We start from the raw sequence: 22398 nt of genomic DNA, 5'->3' as shown, positions 1-22398 counted from the left end.
GAGACCTCAAGAGCACTACTCCGGAAAGTGACAGTGTCAGCGTCGTCTGATGTTTGTGAATGTTGTGAACCACGCAATGGCTGGGCTACTGCTGCTGCTGAGGCGGGTCTGGTGGTGAGTCTGGTGAACCCAAGGGAGGCAGTGTTGCTGGTACCCTGTCCTGCCGCGTTTGCCCACAGAGTGGGATGTTTGGATAGCATGTGGCGGCTCATGCTGGTGGTGGAGAGGTTGTTAATACTTTTCCCCCTGCTCAGGCGAGTCTTGCACACCTTGCAAATCGCCATGGTAACATCCTCAGTGCAGTCTTCAAAGAAAGCCCAGACTTTGGAGCACCTGCCTCCTTGCTGGCGATTTCTGTTTCCTCCTCTTTTGCCTCTCACTCTAACTTCCACGCTTGTGGTGCCTAAAATTGCGCGCCGCCTACCTTGTGGCACAAGGTGAACTCGTGCAGCAGTGGGTTCTTCAACAGACTCATCTGTGCTGCTGCTACGACGGCGATGTTCTCGTTCACAAATAAAATCTGGGTGTCTGTCCACATTGTCCATACCCTCCTCTTCCATCTCCTCAAACTCGTCATATGTCATTGTGGGGGGCCGCCGCCGTGGAGTAGAGCTCCCCAGAACAACCTCTGCGCAGCTCACTCCAACGTCGTCTTCCAGATCTTGTCGGCCGACCTCCTGCAATTGCAACCCCTCCTGCCCAACTTGCTCTGGGATTTGGGTTTCCGAGTCCTCCTCGGACTCGCCTTGTATTTCAGTGCGCGGTGCATTTCCCACAGTTAATGGTTGTGAATCCGGGCACAACATTTCTGGCTGTTCCTCCATTGACCTTTCATAGGTGGAAGTTTGTTGGGCTGGGAATAGCTCCTGCGAATACCCCATTGTGTCCTGAGGTAATTCATAGGACTGGTTATCTGGCAGTTGTGTGCGTGGTGTCGCTGCCGGTTGTGTCAGCTTTGTGCCCACTGGCTCCTTGTAACTGGCTGAGGACTCGGACCTCGTGCGTGATGTGCTGGTGCTGCTTAACCCACTGCTGGACGCTTGAGAGGTCATCCAAGTAATTATCTGGTCCTGTTCTTTTGGATTTGTGAGGGTTGTTGTCCTGGACAACATGGGCGGTATTGAGTGGGTTTTCTTGGGTGCTCCCCTGTGGGTACGTGAACCGTCAGGGGAAACACCTCTTCCCTTGCCCCTTCCTCTTTCACCGGATTTCTTCCTCATTTCACTTATCCTTACAGTACACGCTGACTGGCAGCAGTACAGTGGCAGTACAGTAATGCTATACAGTACCACTATTCCCAGCAGCGACACAGAGCACAATGCTATACAGTGGCGGGTGAGCGGTGTACTACTGTTCCCAGGCCCAGCAGACACAGAGTGGAAGTAAACACAATGCTATATAGTCTGGCTGAGCGGTGTACACAGAGTGGCAGTACACACAATGCTATATAGTCTGGCTAAGCCGTGTACACAGAGTGTCATTAAACACAATGCTATATATAGCGTGGCTGAGCGAGGTGCACAGTGGCAGTACACACAATGCTTTATAGTCAGGCTGAGCCGTGTACACAGAGTGTCAGTAAACAATGGTATATAGTCTGGCTGAGCGGTGTACACAGAGTGTCAGTAAACAACGGTATATAGTCTGGCTGAGCGGTGTACACAGAGTGTCAGTAAACAACGGTATATAGTCTGGCTGAGCGGTGTACACAGAGTGGCAGTAAACACAATGCTATATATAGCGTGGCTGAGCGAGGTGCACAGTGGCAGTACACACAATGCTATATATAGCGTGGCTGAGCGAGATGCACAGTGGCAGTACACACAATGCTATATATAGCGTGGCTGAGCGAGGTGCACAGTGGCAGTACACACAATGCTATATTAGTCAGGCTAAGCCGTGTACACAGAGTGTCAGAAAACACAATGCTATATATAGCGTGGCTGAGCGAGGTGCACAGTGGCAGTACACACAATGCTATATATAGCGTGGCTGAGCGAGGTGCACAGTGGCAGTACACACAATGCTATATATAGCGTGGCTGAGCGAGGTGCACAGTGGCAGTACACACAATGCTATATATAGCGTGGCTGAGCGAGGTGCACAGTGGCAGTACACACAATGCTATATATAGCGTGGCTGAGCGAGGTGCACAGTGGCAGTACACACAATGCTATATTAGTCAGGCTAAGCCGTGTACACAGAGTGTCAGAAAACACAATGCTATATATATAGCGTGGCTGAGCGAGGTGCACAGTGGCAGTACACACAATGCTTTATAGTCAGGCTGAGCCGTGTACACAGAGTGTCAGTAAACAATGGTATATAGTCTGGCTGAGCGGTGTACACAGAGTGTCAGTAAACAACGGTATATAGTCTGGCTGAGCGGTGTACACAGAGTGGCAGTAAACACAATGCTATATATAGCGTGGCTGAGCGAGGTGCACAGTGGCAGTACACACAATGCTATAGAGCCAGGCTAAGCCGTGTACACAGAGTGTCAGAAAACACAATGCTATATATAGCGTGGCTGAGCGAGGTGCACAGTGGCAGTACACACAATGCTATATTAGTCAGGCTAAGCCGTGTACACAGAGTGTCAGAAAACACAATGCTATATATATAGCGTGGCTGAGCGAGGTGCACAGTGGCAGTACACACAATGCTATATATAGCGTGGCTGAGCGAGGTGCACAGTGGCAGTACACACAATGCTATATATAGCGTGGCTGAGCGAGGTGCACAGTGGCAGTACACACAATGCTATATATAGCGTGGCTGAGCGAGGTGCACAGTGGCAGTACACACAATGCTATATATAGCGTGGCTGAGCGAGGTGCACAGTGGCAGTACACACAATGCTATATATAGCGTGGCTGAGCGAGGTGCACAGTGGCAGTACACACAATGCTATATATAGCGTGGCTGAGCGAGGTGCACAGTGGCAGTACACACAATGCTATATATAGCGTGGCTGAGCGAGGTGCACAGTGGCAGTACACACAATGCTATATTAGTCAGGCTAAGCCGTGTACACAGAGTGTCAGAAAACACAATGCTATATATATAGCGTGGCTGAGCGAGGTGCACAGTGGCAGTACACACAATGCTATATATAGCGTGGCTGAGCGAGGTGCACAGTGGCAGTACACACAATGCTATATATAGCGTGGCTGAGCGAGGTGCTCAGTGGCAGTACACACAATGCTATATTAGTCAGGCTAGCCTAAGCCGTGTACACAGAGTGTCAGAAAACACAATGCTATATATATAGCGTGGCTGAGCGAGGTGCACAGTGGCAGTACACACAATGCTATATATAGCGTGGCTGAGCGAGGTGCACAGTGGCAGTACACACAATGCTATATATAGCGTGGCTGAGCGAGGTGCACAGTGGCAGTACACACAATGCTATATATAGCGTGGCTGAGCGAGGTGCACAGTGGCAGTACACACAATGCTATATATAGCGTGGCTGAGCGAGGTGCACAGTGGCAGTACACACAATGCTATATATAGCGTGGCTGAGCGAGGTGCACAGTGGCAGTACACACAATGCTATATATAGCGTGGCTGAGCGAGGTGCACAGTGGCAGTACACACAATGCTATATTAGTCAGGCTAGCCTAAGCCGTGTACACAGAGTGTCAGAAAACACAATGCTATATATATAGCGTGGCTGAGCGAGGTACACAGTGGCAGTAAACAATGCTATATATAGTGTGGCTGAGCGAGCGGTGTACTACTGTTCCCAGCAGCGACACACAATGACTGGGGGGACCCTGGCTAGCGTGGCTGGAGAGCGAACTACTCTGCCTGCCTACCCAAAGCTAAACCCACAGACAAATGGCGGAGATATGACGTGGTTCGGGTATTTATTTACCCGAACCACGTGACCGTTCGGCCAATCAGAGCGCGTTCGGGCACGAACCACGTGACCCGTTCGGCCAATCACAGCGCTAGCCGAACGTTCGGGGAACGTTCGGCCATGCGCTCTTAGTTCGGCCATGTGGCCGAACGGTTTGGCCGAGCACCGTCAGGTGTTCGGCCGAACTCGAACATCACCCGAACAGGGTGATGTTCTGCAGAACCCGAACAGTGGCGAACACTGTTCGCCCAACACTAATGCAAACATGCATAACATTAACCTTTACTTTAACAGTAGTAACATGTACAAATATGCACAATATTAAAACATTTTCAGAACAGAAGATAAGAACACTGAGGACTTATTCACATCGCATTCCATCCGCGTTGGCCGGTTTGTTAAGCGTTTTTTTTTCCCGATTCAAATGCGCGCTGTATTTTTTTTTTAACCTCTTTTCTAAGAAGTTTTGCTGAGCGATTGCCGTTTTCACTTCCTGACGTCAGTCATGAAGTGAGCTCTTTGATCCGGAAAAGAATAAAGAATAAATACTGTACAATGTATTTATTCTTAAAAACGGGAACGCAATCAATGCACAAAGCGATTTTGTGAGCGTTTGCGTTTTTCCTATACCTTCCATTGAGGTAAAATCGCCTTAAAATGGCTCAGGCACTGCTTTTCTCACCTGAACATGGACGGAACTCTCCAACCTGAACTACACCATAGAGAAGCATGGTGTAAACGCTTTCAGGGCATTTTTGAAAAAACGCCCGAGCTTAAAATTGGCCAAAAAAGCCTCTAGTGTGAACGAGCCCTTAGACCTCGTTCACATCAGGGCCGTTTCTGTGCGCTTTCCACAGCGCACAGCCCTGTGCGTTCAGCAAGGTATTGATTTTTCCATGTAACTAAATGTAGCTGGTTCACATCTATGCGCTGCGCTGAGCAGCGTTACAGAAACGTAGTGTTGCAGGCATTTCTGTGCGTTGAGCTGGAAAGCGCACAGCAATGCAAGTGAATGGGTCCGCTTTTTTAGCGCATAGAAGCGCATAGAAACGCATGCGTTTTTTACCCCTAATTGGAGAAAAAAATACATTTACATACAAAAACAAAGTTTTATTGACAACTGCTGCTGCTACAGTAAGCAAAACGTGCTTTAAAGAAGCGCAGCGCAACGCACAGAAACGCGGACTAAAGCGCGCACAAGCGCATGCGTTTTTTACCACGCGCTTTCACACGTTTTTCAGCGCAGCAGATGTGAACGAGGCCTTACTGTATGTGCAAATATGCACAAAATCAAAATGTTATTTATAACAACAAAAAAAAAGAAAAAAAGAAAATCACTACAGGATCTTCTTAAAAAAATAGCATATTGTAATAAAGTTCATTATTTTCAGTAATGTACTGATAAACATTAGATTTTTATATATTTTAGATTCAAATACACACAACTGAAGTAGTTCAAGCCTTTTATTGTTTTAATATTGATGATTTTGGCATACAGCTCATGAAAACCCAAATTTCCTATCTCAAAAAATTAGCATATTTCATCCGACCAATAAAAGACAAGTGTTTTTAAAACAAAAAAAAGTCAACCGTCAAATAATTATGTTCAGTTATGCACTCAATACTTGGTCGGGAATCCTTTTGCAGAAATGACTGCTTCAATGCGGCGTGGGATGGAGGCATTTAGCCTGTGGCACTGCTCAGGTGTTATGGAGGCCCAGGATGCTTCGAAAGCGGCCTTAAGCTCATCCAGAGTGTTGGGTCTTGCGTCTCTCAACTTTCTCTTCACAGTATCCCACAGATTCTCTATGGGGTTCAGGTCAGGAGAGTTGGCAGGCCAATTGAGCACAGTACTACCATGGTCAGTAAACCATTTACAAGTGGTTTTGGCACTGTGAGCAGGTGCCAGGTTGTGCTGAAAAATGAAATCTTCATCTCCATAAAGCTTTTCAGCAGATGGAAGCATGAACCCACTTTTTAACCAGAAACAGCGACAGAAGCGCCTGACCTGGGCTACAGAGAAGCAGCACTGGACTGTTGCTCAGTGGTCCAAAGTACTTTTTTCGGATTAAAGCAACTTTTACATGTCATTCGGAAATCAAGGTGCTAGAGTCTGGAGGAAGACTGGGGAGAGGGAAATGCCAAAATGCCTGAAGTCCAGTGTCAAGTACCCACAGTCAGTGATGGTCTGTGGTGCCATGTCAGCTGCTGGTGTTGGTCCACTGTGTTTTATCAAGGGCAGGGTCAATGCAGCTAGCTATCAGGAGATTTTGGAGCACTTCATGCTTCCATGTGCTGAAAAGCTTTATGGAGATGAAGATTTCATTTTGCAGCACAACCTGGCACCTGCTCACAGTGCCAAAACCACTGGTAAATGGTTTACTGACCACGGTATTACTGTGCTCAATTGACCTGCCAACTCACCTGACCTGAACCCCATAGAGAATCTGTGGGATATTGTGAAGAGAACGTTGAGAGATGCAAGACCCAACACTCTGGATGAGCTTAAAACCGCTAAGAAGCATCCTGGGCCTCCATAACACCTGAGCAGTGCCACAGGCTGATTGCCTCCATGCCACGCCGCATTGAAGCAGTCATTTCTGCAAAAGGATTCCCGACCAAGTATTGAGTGCATAACTGAACATAATTATTTGAAGGGTGACTTTTCTTGTTTTAAAAACACTTTTCTTTTATTGGTCGGATGAAATATGCTAATTTTTTGAGATAGGAATTTTGGGGTTTCATGAGCTGTATGCCAAAATCATCAAAATTAAAACAATAAAAGGCTTGAACTACTTCAGTTGTGTGTATTTGAATCTAAAATATATGAAAGTCTAATGTTTATCAGTACATTACAGAAAATAATGAACTTTATCACAATATGCTAATTTTTTGAGAAGATCCTGTATACTCTACAGATGTCCTAATCCCTGTTGGTTGCTAGGCACAGGTTCCACATGTCTTCTTGATACCGTGCAATGACTCCTGGAAACAGTCCATTGGATGTAAGAAAAGAAAACAACATTCCCTGTTCAAAACTGTGTCATTGTAACTTTAGGCTACAGATTTGCAAGAATGTCTCCTTACACAAATCAGCTGGATTCTTCACAAAATTAGTTTCACAAATTTTGCCTCTACATCCCTACCTATCATTCTTTCAGAAATAAACGGTTGACACTTGGCACAAATAATGGTGTTGTATGAGTTCTATTCCTCAGAGAGTTTTGGAAGAAACAGATATGTGTCTGTTAAAAACTAGAGTTGGGCCGAACGGTTCGCCTGCGAACGGTTCCATGCGAACTTCAGTGGTTCGCGTTCGCGTCCCGCAGGCGAAGTTTTGCGGAAGTTCGGTTCGCCCCATAATGCACCATGAGGGTCAACTTTGACCCTCTACATCACAGTCAGCAGGCCCAGTGTAGCCCCTGGAGCCACTCCCCCCCTAATAAAAGGCAGGCAGCGGCGGCCATTAAGCTCACTCGTGTGCCGCCTGCGTTAGTGAGAGTAGGGCGAGCTGCTGCAGACTGTCTCTCATAGGGTAAGATTAGTTAGGCTTAGCTTGTTCCTGGCTGCATACCTGTTCTGTGAACCCACCACTGCATACCTGTACTGTGAACCCACCACTGCATACCTGTACTGTGAACCCACCACTGCATACCTGTTCAGTGAACCCACCACTGCATACCTGTTCAGTGAACCCACCACTGCATACCTGTTCAGTGAACCTGCCACTGCATACCTGTTCTGTGAACCCACCACTGCATACCTGTTCAGTGAACCCACCACTGCATACCTGTTCAGTGAACCCGCCACTGCATACCTGTTCAGTGAACCTGCCACTGCATACCTGTTCTGTTCAGTGAACCTGCCACTGTATACCTGTTCTGTTCAGTGAACCCGCCACTGTATACCTGTTCAGTGAACCTGCCACTGCATACCTGTTCTGTTCAGTGAACCCGCCACTGTATACCTGTTCTGTTCAGTGAACCCGCCACTGCATACCTGTTCTGTTCAGTGAACCTGCCACTGTATACCTGTTCTGTTCAGTGTACCCGCCACTGTATACCTGTTCAGTGAACCTGCCACTGCATACCTGTTCTGTTCAGTGAACCCGCCACTGTATACCTGTTCAGTGAACCTGCCACTGTATACCTGTTCTGTTCAGTGAACCTGCCACTGTATACCTGTTCTGTTCAGTGAACCCGCCACTGCATACCTGTTCTGTTCAGTGAACCTGCCACTGTATACCTGTTCTGTTCAGTGAACCCGCCACTGTATACCTGTTCAGTTAACCCGCCACTGCATACCTGTTGTGTTCAGTGAACCCGCCACTGTATACCTGTTCTGTTCAGTGAACCCGCCACTGTATACCTGTTCTGTTCAGTGAACCTGCCACTGTATACCTGTTCTGTTCAGTGAACCCGCCACTGCATACCTGTTCTGTTCAGTGAACCTGCCACTGTATACCTGTTCTGTTCAGTGAACCCGCCACTGTATACCTGTTCAGTGAACCTGCCACTGCATACCTGTTCTGTTCAGTGAACCCGCCACTGTATACCTGTTCAGTGAACCTGCCATTATATACCTGTTCTGTTCAGTGAACCCGCCACTGCATACCTGTTCTGTTCAGTGAACCTGCCACTGTATACCTGTTCTGTTCAGTGAACCCGCCACTGTATACCTGTTCAGTTAACCCGCCACTGCATACCTGTTGTGTTCAGTGAACCCGCCACTGTATACCTGTTCTGTTCAGTGAACCCGCCACTGCATACCTGTTCTGTTCAGTGAACCTGCCACTGTATACCTGTACTATTCAGTGAACCCGCCACTGCATACCTGTTCTGTGAACCCGCCACTGCATACCTGTTGTGTTCAGTGAACCCGCCACTGTATACCTGTTCAGTGAACCCGCCACTGCATACCTGTTCTGTGAACCCGCCACTGCATACCTGTTGTGTTCAGTGAACCCGCCACTGCATACCTGTTCAGTGAACCCGCCACTGCATACCTGTTCTGTTCAGTGAACCCGCCACTGCATACCTGTTCTGTTCAGTGAACCCACCGCATCAGTGCGCATACCTGTGCAGTTAAGTGAACCCACCTACCTACGTGAGTGCACGCAGTGTGATATACCACTCCGTGCATACCCGATATGGACAAAACAGGTAGAGGAAGAGGTAGTGCCAGAGCCAGAGGAAGGCCACCCGGCAGGTCTGTGCGAGGTCGTGTAAATGTAATTTCGTGTGGACCTGGCCCACAGTACAGTGCTCGGAAGAAGGCATGTCCCATCACCTCCCAAGATTGTCAGGACGTGGTTGAGTATTTAGCGACACAGAACACCTCATCTTGCTCAGCCACCAGCGCTACTACTAGCACCACTTCCGCTGCATTTGACACTTCGCAAGAATTATTTAGTGGTGAAATCACTGATGCACAGCCATTGTTGTTACAGCCAGATGAATTTTCACCAGCTCATATGTCTGAGTTACGCAGCAACACTATGGATGTAACGTGTAAGGAGGATGAAGGACCTACTGATGGTGCATGTTTGGATTTTTCTGAGGCAAGCGAAGCTGGGCAGGATGATTACGATGATGACGATGATACGGATCCTCTGTATGTTCCCAATAGAGGAGATGAAGAGGGGGACAGTTCAGAGGGGGAGTCAGAGAGTAGTAGGAGGAGAGAAGTTGCTGAAAGAAGCTGGGGCAGCTCTTCGTCAGAAACAGCTGGTGGCAGTGTCCGGCACCATGTATCGCCACCTATGTACAGCCAGCCAACTTGCCCTTCAGCATCAGCTGCTGAGGCCCCCATAGTGCCCAAATCCCAGGGTGGCTCAGCGGTGTGGAAATTTTTTAATGTGTGTGCCTCAGATCGGAGCAAAGCCATCTGTTCGCTCTGCCAACAAAAATTGAGCCGTGGAAAGGCCAACACTCACGTAGGGACAAGTGCCTTACGAAGGCACCTGGAGAAAAGGCACAAACAGCAATGGGATGGCCACCAGAGCAAAAGCAGCAGCAGCACACAAAAGAAAAGTCACCCTCCTTCTCCTCTTCCTCCTTCAGGTGCATCATCTGCGTCTGCCGCTTTCTCCCTTGCACCTTCACAGGCACCCTCCTCCACTCCGCCTCTGCCCTTGAGCGCTTCCTGCTCCTCTGCCCACAGCAGCAGTCAGGTGTCCGTGAAGGAAATGTTTGAGCGTAAGAAGCCAATTTTGGCCAGTCACCCCCTTGCCCGGCGTCTGACAGCTGGCGTGGCGGAACTGTTAGCTCGCCAGCTGTTACCATACCAGCTGGTGAACTCTGAGGCCTTCCGTAAATTTGTGGCCATCGGGACACCGCAGTGGAAGATGCCAGGCTGCACTTATTTTTCTAGAAAGGCCATACCCCAACTGCACCGTGAAGTTGAGAGGCAAGTGGTGTCATCTCTTGCGAAGAGCGTTGGGTCAAGGGTACACCTGACCACGGATGCCTGGTCTGCCAAGCACGGGCAGGACCGCTACATTATGTACACAGCCCATTGGGTCAACCTGGTGAACGATGGCAAGCAGGGCGCAGCGGACCAAATTGTGACACCTCCACGGCTTGCAGGCAGGCCTCCTGCCACCTCCTCTCCTCCTGCTACATGCTCTTCGCTGTCCTCCTCCTCCTTGGCTGAGTGGCAGTTCTCCTCTCCAGCTACACAGCCCCAGCTCCGCAGGGCCTATGCTGCATGCCAGGTACGACGGAGTCACGCCATCTTAGACATGTCTTGCCTCAAAGCAGAGAGTCACACTGGAGCAGCTCTCCTGTCTGCTCTTAAGAAACAGGTGGATGAGTGGCTGACCCCGCACCACCTGGAGATAGACAACGTGGTGTGCGACAACGGCAGCAATCTGCTTGCCGCTTTGCATATGGGGAAGCTGACACACATACCCTGCATGGCACATGTCATGAATCTAGTTGTTCAAAGATTTGTGTCAAAGTACCCTGGCTTAGCGGATGTCCTGAAGCAGGCCAGGAAGTTCTGTGGGCATTTGAGGCGGTCTTACACAGCCATGGCACGCTTTGCGGAAATTCAGCGGAAAAACAACTTGCCGGTGAGACGCCTGATTTGCGATAGCCCGACTCGCTGGAATTCGACCCTGCTCATGTTCTCCCGCCTGCTAGAACAGAAGAAAGCCGTCACCCAGTACCTCTACAACTACAGTAGAATGAAACAGTCTGCTAAGATGGGGATGTTCTGGCCCGACAACTGGACACTGATGAGAAATGCATGCAGGCTCATGCGGCCGTTTGAGGAGGTGACCGCAGTGAAGACACCATCAGCGACTTGATTCACTACGCTTACTTCTTGGAGCGTGCTGTGCGTAAAGTGGCGGATGAAGCTGCGAATGAGCGTGACCAGGAACAGTTACGGCAGGAACAGGCATGGGACCAATTTTCATCAGACCCAGCTGTTTCCTCAACACCTGCGACAGCACAGAGGGGGGAGGAGGAGGAAGAAGAGAAGTCGTGTGCAGAAGACAAGTCAGACTCAGAGGATGATGAGCAAGGTGTTTCTTTGGGGGAGGAGGAGGAGGGGACGGCGGCAGGAGAACAACCGCAGCAGGCGTCGCAGGGGGCTTGTGCTGCTCAACCTTCCCGTGGTATTGTTCGCGGCTGGGGGGAGGAGGTTGACTTATGTGACGTCACTGAGGAAGAGCAAGAGGAGATGCATGGTACATCTGGATCCGACTTTGTGCAGATGTCGTCTTTTATGCTGTCCTGCCTGTTGAGGGACCCCCGTATAAAAAACCTCAAGGGGAATGAGCTGTACTGGGTGGCCACACTACTAGACCCTCGGTACAGGCACAAAGTGGCGGACCTGTTACCAACTCACCTGAAGGTGGAAAGGATGCAGCACATGCAGAACAAGCTGTCAACTATGCTTTACAATGTCTTTAAGGGTGATGTGACAGCACAACGCCAGCAAGGTACCACTGCCACTAATCCTCCTCCCGTGTCCACGCAGTCAAAGACAGGACGCTCCAGCGATCTCATGGTGATGTCGGACATGCGGACGTTCTTTAGTCCAACGCCTCGCCGTAGCCCTTCCGGATTCACCCTCCACCAACGCCTGGAACGGCAGGTAGCCGACTACCTGGCCTTAAGTGTGGATGTAGACACTGCTGTGAACAGCGATGAGGAACCCTTGAACTACTGGGTGTGCAGGCTTGACCTGTGGCCAGAGCTGTCCCAATTTGCCATCCAACTTCTCTCCTGCCCTGCCGCAAGCGTCCTGTCAGAAAGGACCTTCAGCGCAGCTGGAGGCATTGTCACTGAGAAGAGAAGTCGCCTAAGTCACAAAACTGTTAAGTACCTCACCTTTATCAAAATGAATGAGGCATGGATCCCGGAGGGCTGCTGCCCGCCCCAAGACTAAGTCAGTCCCCGCACACACAGCATCTCTGCCTGCACGCCGTGTGACTGGCTGCCTGGCCTGCCCCAAGAAGACTAAGTCGCTCCCAGTCCCTCCACACAGCATGTCTGCCTGCAGGCCGCTTGACTACCTTCTCCGCCACCACCAACAGGGTCCGGGACTCCAGGCAGATTGCTGAATTTTTTAGGCCGCTGCTAGCAGCGGCCGCTGTAATAATTTTTCTGGTGCGTGTACATGACTGCCTAATTTTTCTGGCTGCACTGCGGGCAGCTGCAACAACAAAAGAAAAGGCATGTACATGCGCCCATTCCCCTTCGTGATCATTACCTTGCCGTGGTGAAGGGGCTTGCGTATCACAATGAAGCAATGACCGGCGCCTAGATGAGTGTCTCGGGGGGCACACCCACGATAATAAGGTCGTTGCCTCATTGTGGTCAGACCAAATTTGATCAGCTGGACAGTCACTGTTCTGTCATTCACCTACATCAGCCAGGCGACCATATGGGCTGTAAAGCCACCAAAACCTGCACTCTCGCCATGGTGCGCACCAGTCCAGCACGGCCGTCACTACACAAACAGCTGTTTGCGGTGCATTACACGGTGAGTTTGGTGTGTCAGTGTGAAGCAGTACCTTAATTACACTACCTGATTGATGTATACACATGCAAGATGTTTTAAAGCACTTTAGGCCTGTCATTTAGCATTCAATGTGATTTCTGCCCTTAAAACGCTGCTTTGCGTCAAATCCAGATTTTTCCCGGGGACTTTTGGCATGTATCCCACTCCTCCACCTGGGGGTCCAGGTGTTAGACCCCTTGAAACATCTTTTCCATCACTTTTGTGGCCAGCATAATTTTTTTTTTTTCAAAGTTCGCATCCCCATTGAAGTCTATTGCGGTTCGCGAACTTTTACGCGAACCGAACCTTCCGCAGAAGTTCGCGAACCCGGTTCGCGAACCGAAAATCGGAGGTTCGGCCCCACTCTATTAAAAACACATTAACAACTGTTGATGCTGGGGGACGGATAGGTCAGTGTGGGTGCTGGGGTAGGCAGGATCACTGCTAGAGCTGGGGAGGGAGAGGTCACTGTGGGTGCTGGGGGATAGAGAGATCACTGTGGGTGCTAGGTGGAGGGAGAGGTCACTGTGGGTTCTGGGGGAGAGAGAGGTCACTGTGGGTGCTAGGTGGAGGGAGAGGTCACTGTGGGTGCTGGGGGAGGGAGAGGTCACTGTGGGTGCTAGGCGAGGGAGAGGTCACTGTGGGTGCTAGGTAGAGGGAGAGGTCACTGTGGGTGCTGGGGGAGGGAGAAGTCACTGTGGGTGCTAGGTGGAGGGAGAGGTCACTGTGGGTGCTGGGGGAGGGAGAGGTCACTGTGGGTGCTGGGGGAGGGAGAGGTCACTGTGAGCATTGATTATTTGGATGTGACAATATCCAAGAAAGAGGGACGTTTCTCCACAAAATTGTTTAGGAAACTGACGGAGAGGAATAATTTATTGCGGATGGACAGTTTCCACGATGAAAGATTAAAGAAGAGGCCAATTTTTGAGAGCCCGTCGAATTTTATCCACTGATACTGAGTACCATGAAGCTGCAGGCCGTTTAATCTATAGTTTTGTAGCAAAGGGGTTTGAACACTCCAGCTTGGTCAGGGTGAGTGAGGAAGTTTTGAAAATTGATTGTGAGTCTTTGCTGAGACCAAAAGGGAAAAGGAAACGAGGCAAGGGCAGGATCCCCTTTGTACTCCATTATGGACATTTGTCCAGGAGAATAAGAGGGATAGTATGTGCATTTTGGCCTATTCTACGGAGGGATGCTGAATGTGGAAAATTGTTTAAAGAATATCCCTTGTTTGCATACAGAAGAGGCAGGACTATTGCCAATCAGGTGTGCAAACGGGTGGTTGATAAATCACCAGTGTTGGAGGGTCGCAAGGGTACCCATCCATGTTATTCTTGTAATTGTTGTTCTGGCATCATACGGGGTGAATATCTGGCTCATCCCCACTCTGGACAGAGAGTACCTGTAAAAGGAAGTTACAATTGTGATACAATGTTTGCGGTTTATGCATTAAAATGTCCTTGCGGATTGGTATACGTGGGGGAAACAACCCGAAACGTGAAAGGGCGCATTCAAGAGCACAAGAGAAGTATTGCTGATGTCCGCAAAAATTTGGAGAAGGGGATTGAGAAGCAGAATGTCCCTGTAGGCCGACATTTTGTTCAGGCTGGACATTCGGCTTCTCAGTTAAGATGGATGGTGTTAGATTCTGTCCCCCCTCTACGCAGAGGGGGTGGCAGAGAAAAGGTACTGCTACGTAGAGAAGTGGAGTGGATAAGGAGATTGGATTGTGTGAGCCCAAGGGGCCTTAATGAGCATGTAAGTTACAAATATTTTTTGTGATTTTTTTCTAGGAAAGAATAATTCGGTGTGTTTACAATTGCTGCGGGAAATTTGATGACCAATCCACTAATCATTACAGGGTAGACGGTATAGTAGTGCCCTGTATAGGAATTATGAAATTGTATATAGATTATTATCCTTTGCTGATGTAATAGTTCACTTGGGTGTGACTTCCTGTGGGTGGTCCTTTAAAAGGGGAAGTTGGTGTTGTGGGTGGTACACTTGAGGAAGGGTCAGGTGACCCGTAACATGTATGTGTCAAAGCTCTAAATAAACAAACGCAAGTTTGAAGCCCGTGGAGTGCCTTGTCCTCATTGTTGATGGATTACTGTGGCAGGAGTGGTGAACCTGCTGGTGCACCGGCAAGCTACCCCATCCAGGTTAGCAACACTGAAGGAGCACCTAGGTGAATATTGAAGAGGTCACTGTGGGTGCTGGGGAGGGAGAGGTCACTATGGGTCCCAGGTGGAGGGAGAGGTCACTGGGTGCTAGGTGGAGGGAGAGGTCACTGTGGGTGCTGGGGGAGGGAGAGGTCACTGTGGGTGCTGGGGGAGGGAGAGGTCACTGTGGGTGCTGGGGAGGGAGATTTCACTATGGGTCCCAGGTGGAGGGAGAGGTCACTGGGTGCCAGGTGGAGGGAGAGGTCACTGTGGATGCTAGGTGGAGGGAGAGGTCACTGTGGGTGCTGGGGGAGGGAGAGGTCACTGTGGGTGCTGGGGGAGGGAGAGGTCACTGTGGGTGCTGGGGAGGGAGAGGTCACTATGGGTCCCAGGTGGAGGGAGAGGTCACTGGGTGCTAAGTGGAGGGAGAGGTCACTGTGGATGCTAGGTGGAGGGAGAGGTCACTGTGGGTGCTGGGGGAAGGAGAGGTCACTGTGGGTCCCAGGTGGAGGGAGAGGTCACTGTGGGTGCTAGGTCGAGGGAGAGGTCACTGTGGGTGCTAGGTAAGAGAGAGGTCACTGTGGGTGCTAGGAGGAGGAAGAGGTCACTGTGGGTGCTAGGTGAAGGGAGATGTCACTGTGGGTACTGGGTAGGAAGAGGTCATGTATGGGTCCTAGGTGGAGGGAGAGGTCACTGTGAGTGCTAGGGGAGGAAGTGGTCACTGGGTACTAGGTGGAGGGAGAGGTCACTATGCGTGCTGGGGGAGGTAGAGGTCAGTTTGGGTCCTAGGTGGAGGGAGAGGTCAGTATGCCACACTAGGATTCCTGTCTGGGCCTCTTCACTTGAAAGTGTCCCAGGCGGGGGCAGAGCTTCCCGCAGGTGGGCAGGGCTTATCGCGGTCGGGGGCGGAGCATATTTTGCATCGCGAGTGGGGCCTTTTTTGAAGATTTTAAAAGAGCACCCCCCTGTGCACGTGCCTGCCTCTGTAGTTCTTAGGAAAAGGTTAGTCCATTTATATTACTACGCAAAATACTAATATCATGCAAGGTCCCTACCTACTCAGTTCACAAGCATGGGGTAAGAACTGTCAGATTCCCTGCCTTAGGTTCAGTCTCTATGCCCTAATCTCTTGTGTAGCGCATCCCCGCTCAGCCAAGGAATGACAAGTGTGTTGTCCCAGCACTTGATTATACCCAGGCCTTTAAAGCAACACATCAGTGATTAAAAAATAATAAATCAGATACTTACCTAAGGAGAATGATGGCTCTGTGTGAAATAGATCCTTCCTGTTCCTTCCCGTTCCTCTCCTGGTACCCTTGTTCCAGCACCGCCCCCAAATCCCCCCTCCCCCCCCCCCCCCCCCCCCCGAGTGCTCCCAAAGACGGACATCGCTATACTGTGTCTGAGTGAGGGTGTTCTCTCACGCACTCACACATGCGGAGTACATCTTTGGGAGCACTCAGGCTCCCAAAGACTCCCACAGTGGGGGATTCAATTGGTGGTGACATTGATGAAACAAAGAAACTGTGAGTGGAATGGGAATGCTCTCTAGGACCTAGTGCCTTCCCTTTTTTAGCTTCAGATTTAAGTGCGTAAGGTATAGAGACTGATGGAGGGACAACAGAGATACTACCAGAACCCAATAGATCAAGACAGGCAATACTGAGTAATATCTGGCAATAGTGCGATTGCACTTGTGGAGAAGTCAACTCAGATCACAGCAGGAGTAGACAGCAGGGGCATATCTGGGTAACATGGAGCCTATGGCAAACACTGAAATTGAGCCCCCTCATCCCAGGTCAGCGCCCCTTTCCTTGTAAGAACTGCACCCCTTCTCGCATACATGCTATGGTTGCTTGTGTTTTTGGGTGCAGGATATTGCTGAAGTTACTTTTTTGGAAATATCTCTTCTTGTTCCCTCTTTATTCTCTTTTCTAACACTAAGCTAAGTGCACACTACATACATAAGTTAAGTAGTCATGTTCCACAGATAACTGACTAAAATTGATCTGTGGTCTGAGAGATGAGGAAGGCACTGGAGTAGGCATGGGGGCACAGCACAGGGGCAGTCATGGCGCCCATGGTGCTGTGGCGCCTATGGCATGAGCCATGCCTGCACCCCTCTAGATACGCCTCTGGTATACAGACAAGAGCTCTGAGCTTCTGGTAATCATCACAATAAACAAGACAAGAAGGAACCAGCAATGCAGCTATGGTACAAGCTGATCACTATCACAGGCAAGGTGATCAATCAGAAAGGGGCTTTTATGTGGACATCCACCAATGATAACAGACATGCAAATTCCAACACAGCTGAACGGTAATTAATCAATCCTGTGCTACACTGATTGAACATTGCAGGATGATTGCAGAAGGATAGGGCGCTCATTACAAATGCAGGCAATACTATGCAGCAGCAGCACGCATGCAAAGAGTTCAATACTGTCTGACTGCAGGTCAGCTGCAACACACAGATGATACCCCAGTTGAGACTGTGACACATGGTACAAGTATTCATGAAATTGGAAGGTACAACTAATGCATGGGTTTTCGACATCAGTTTGATTTCAGTTTGCCATTCAATAGTATAGCTGGGAGACCAAATTAAAGGCAAATTGACATTAACCACTTGAGGACCACAGTCTTTTCGCCCCTCAAGGACCAGAGCCTTTTTCTCCATTCAGACCACTGCAGCTTTCACGGTTTATTGCTCGGTCATACAACCTACCACCTAAAGGAATTTTACCTCCTTTTCTTGTCACTAATACAGCTTTCTTTTGGTGCTATTTGATTGCTGCTGCGAGTTTTACTTTTTATTATATTCATCAAAAAAGACATGAATTTTGTCAAAAAAATGACTTTTTTAACTTGCTGTGCTGACATTTTTCAAATAAAGTAAAATTTCCTATACATTTGAGCGTGAAAGTTATTCTGCTACATGTCTTTGATTAAAAAAAACCATTCAGTGTATATTTATTGGATTGGGTAAAAGTTTTAGCGTTTACAAACTATGGTGCCAAAAGTGAATTTTCCCATTTTCAAGCATCTCTGACTTTTCTGCGCACCTGTCAGGTTTCATGAGGGGCTAAAATTCCAGGATAGTACAAATACCCCCCAAATGACCCCATTTTGGAAAGAAGACATCCCAAAGTATTCAGTGAGAGGCATGGTGAGTTCATAGAAGATTTTATTTTTTGCCACAAGTTAGCGGAAAATGACACTTTGTGACAAAAAAAAAAAAGTTTCCATTTTTTCTAACTTGCGACAAAAAAAAAAATGAAATCTGCCACGGACTCACTATGCTCCTCTCTGAATACCTTGAAGTGTCTACTTTCCAAAATGGGGTCATTTGTGGGGTGTGTTCACTGTCCTGGCATTTTGGGGGTGCCTGATTGTAAGCACCCCTGTAAAGCCTAAAGATGCTCATTGGACTTTGGGCCCCTTAGCGCAGTTAGGCTGCAAAAAAGTGCCACACATGTGGTATTGCCGTACTCAGGAGAAGTAGTATAATGTGTTTTGGGGTGTATTTTTACACATACCCATGCTGGGTGGGAGAAATATCTCTGTAAATGACAATTGTTTGATTTTTTTTACACACAATTGTCCATTTACAGAGAGATTTCTCCCACCCAGCATGGGTATGTGTAAAAATACACCCCAAAACACAATATACTACTTCTTATGAGTACGGCGATACCACATGTGTGCCACTTTTTTGCAACCTAGGTGCGCTAAGGGGCACAACGTCCTATTCACAGGTCATTTTGAGGCATTTGGATTCTAGACTACTGCTCACGGTTTAGGGCCCCTAAAATGCCAGGGCAGTATAGGAACCCCACAAGTGACCCCATTTTAGAAAGAAGACACCCCAAGGTATTCTGTTAGGAGTATGGTGAGTTCATAGAAGATTTTTTTTTGTCACAAGTTAGCGGAAAATGACACTTTGTGAAAAAAAACAATACATATCAATTTCCACTAACTTGTGACAAAAAATAAAATCTTCTATGAACTCATCATACACCTAACAGAATACCTTGGGGTGTCTTCTTTCTAAAATGGGGTTACTTGTGGGGTTCCTATACTGCCCTGGCATTTTAGGGGCCCTAAACCGTGAGAAGTAGTCTTGAACCCAAATGTCTTAAAATGACCTGTGAAATCCTAAAGGTACTCATTGGACTTTGGGCCCCTTAGCACAGTTAGGCTGCAAAAAAGTGTCACACATGTGGTATCCCCGTACTCAGAAGAAGTAGTATAATGTGTTTTGTGGTGTTTTTTACATATAACCATGCTGGGTGGGAGAAATATCTCTGTAAATGACACATTTTTGATTTTTTTTACACACAATTGTCCATTTACAGAGAGATTTCTCCCACCCAGCATGGGTATGTGTAAAAATACACCACAAAACACATTATACTACTTCTCCTGAGTATGGCGATACCACATGTGTGACACTTTTTTGCAGCCTAGGTGCGCTAAGGGGCCCAACGTCCTATTCACAGGTCATTTTGAGGCATTTGTTTTCTAGACTACTCCTCACGGTTTAGGGCCCCTAAAATGCCAGGGCAGTATAGGAACCCCACAAGTGACCCCATTTTAGAAAGAAGACACCCCAAGGTATTCCGTTAGGGGTATGGTGAGTTCATAGAAGATTTTATTTTTTGTCACAAGTTAGTGAAAAATGATACTTTGTGAAAAAAACAATAAAAATCCAATTTCCGCTAACTTTTGACAAAAAATAAAATCTTCTATGAACTCATCATACACCTAACAGAATACCTTGGGGTGTCTTCTTTCTAAAATGGGGTCACTTGTGGGGTTCCTATACTGCCCTGGCATTTTACGGGCCCAAAACTGTGAGTAGTCTGGAAACCAAATTTCTCAAAATGACTGTTCAGGGGTATAAGCATCTGCAAATTTTGATGACAGGTGGTCTATGAGGGGGCAAATTTTGTGGAACCGGTCATAAGCAGGGTGGCCTCTTAGATGACAGGATGTATTGGGCCTGATCTGATGGATAGGAGTGCTAGGGGGGTGACAGGAGGTGATTGATGGGTGTCTCAGGGGGCGGTTAGAGGGAAAAATAGATGCAATCAATGCACTGGGGAGGTGATCGGAAGGGGGTCTGAGGGGGATCTGAGGGTTTGGCCAAGTGATCAGGAGCCCACACGGGGCAAATTAGGGCCTGATCTGATGGGTAGGTGTGCTAGGGGGTGACAGGAGGTGATTGATGGGTGTCTTAATGTGTGATTAGAGGGGGGAAATAGATGCAAACAATGCACTAGCGGGGTGATCAGGGCTGGGGTCTGAGGGTGTTCTGAGGTGTGAGCGGGTGATTGGGTGCGTCTAATCTGATGGGTAACAGTGACAGGTGGTGATAGGGGGTGATTGATGGGTAATTAGTGGGTGTTTAGAGGAGAGAAGAGATGTAAACACTGCACTTGGGAGGTGATCTGATGTCGGATCTGCGAGCGATCTATTGGTGTGGGTGGGTGATCAGATTGCCCGCAAGGGGCAGGTTAGGGGCTGATTGATGGGTGGCAGTGACAGGGGGTGATTGATGGGTGGCAGTGACAGGCGGTGATTGATGGGTGATTGATAGGTGATTGACAGGTGATCAGTGGGTTATTACAGGGAATAACAGATGTAAATATTGCACTGGCGAATTGATAAGGGGGGGTCTGAGGGCAATCTGAGCGTGTGGGCGGGTGATTGGGTGCCCGCAAGGGGCAGATTAGGGTCTAATCTGATGGGTAACAGTGACAGGTGGTGATAGGGGGTGATTGATGGGTGATTGATGGGTAATTAGTGGGTGTTTAGAGGAGAGAAGAGATGTAAACACTGCACTTGGGAGGTGATCTGATGTCGGATCTGCGGGCGATCTATTGGTGTGGGTGGGTGATCAGATTGCCCACAAGGGGCAGGTTAAGGGCTGATTGATGGGTGGCAGTGACAGGGGGTGATTGACGGGTGATTGACAGGTGATCAGGGGGGATAGATGCATACAGTACACGGGGGGGGGGGTCTGGGGAGAATCTGAGGGGTGGGGGGGTGATCAGGAGGGAGTAGGGGGCAGATTAGGGACTAAAAAAAAAAAATAGCGTTGACAGATAGTGACAGGGAGTGATTGATGGGTGATTAGGGGGGTGACTGGGTGCAAACAGTGGTCTGGGGGGTGGGCAGGGGGGGGGGGGGTCTGAGGGGTGCTGTGGGCGATCAGGGGGCAGGGGAGGGGGGAAACAGTGTGCTTGGGTGCAGACTAGGGTAGCTGCAGCCTGCCCTGGTGATCCCTCGGACACTGGGACCACCAGGGCAGGAGGCAGCCAGTATAATAGGCTTTGTATACATTACAAAGCCTATTATACCAAGTTCATGCGGCGATCCGGGTGCTAGTAACCCGCCGGCGCTTCCGAACGGCCGGCGGGTTACAGCGAATGGGGGGCGGAGCCAGTCCCCGGCGGCTGATCGCGTCACGAATGACGCGATCACCGCATAGCAACACCCGCAGCTGCCCCCGCCGATGGGCTTATTGCGGTCGTTTGGGCCCGGTCTTTGCCGCCGCCCATCGGCTGGGGGCGGTCAGGAAGTGGTTAAACAAATGTAGAACACTAGCCAGTAAGATGATAAAGGATTACCTTTAGTTGCTGCATAGAGTGGGTTAAATTTTCAAATCCCAAAGAATTAAGAAAAGGAATTAACTTATTTATCTGTGACACATCCTGGTGATCATTAACAATTGTCTGTAAAAGCTTCATGATTTCCACAACAACTCTCATATCTCTTGCTCCTTTAGTAGCTGTAAGAAAACAAAAACAAAATATAAAAAGAACAGTACTGCACACTGACTGAATTCACCGAGTGCTCTGAACATCACTGCATTACATTACAGAAGCCTGAGTTCCAGCTAAATGTTGGATGTCAGAATTAATAGTGTCAGAATTAACCTTTTGGGGGCAGATGAAGTTTGAATCTACGTCCAGCAGGTGGTGCTGCCACTCTGACTGGACGTAGATTCAACGTCTGCGAAAATGAAGCATCCCGCCGCGATTGTGGGTACTCGAGAGGGGAGATTAAGCTGTCATATTACAGCTGACATCTCCCCTCAGTGATCAGCAGCCATCGCGTATGGCTGCTGATCACGTGATCACTACGATTGCCGGCGGATCGTAGTGATCCCTGTTACTGATGTGGCAGTAGAGGGGAAAGAAGAGGATTCACTCACCTTCCTGCCGTTCCCCCGGCAATTGTCGCTTCCCTCCGCTGTGGCCCGCATCCCCGCTTGCTCTGACGTAAGTGTCGTGTCTTGTCACCCATTCAGACTAGTATAGTCAGAATTCTGAGCCTGGACTGCAT

At 48.9% G+C, this 22398-nt stretch overlaps 1 protein-coding gene across 1 annotated transcript in view; it reads right to left on the bottom strand.

Annotated features, from left to right (window-relative positions):
- The window catches only part of LOC137563181 (probable ATP-dependent RNA helicase DDX60), a 231692-nt gene that overhangs the window by 137095 nt on the left and 72199 nt on the right, over window positions 1–22398 (bottom strand). Inside the window, exon 14 of the mRNA XM_068275363.1 lies at window positions 21681–21841. Coding sequence (XP_068131464.1) covers window positions 21681–21841 — 161 coding nt within the window. The remainder of the gene's footprint in view (window positions 1–21680; window positions 21842–22398) is intronic.

Source organism: Hyperolius riggenbachi, chromosome 1 (genome assembly GCF_040937935.1).
Source record: "Hyperolius riggenbachi isolate aHypRig1 chromosome 1, aHypRig1.pri, whole genome shotgun sequence".
Lineage (NCBI taxonomy): Eukaryota > Metazoa > Chordata > Amphibia > Anura > Hyperoliidae > Hyperolius > Hyperolius riggenbachi.
This window is presented reverse-complemented; position numbering and strand designations above follow the sequence as displayed.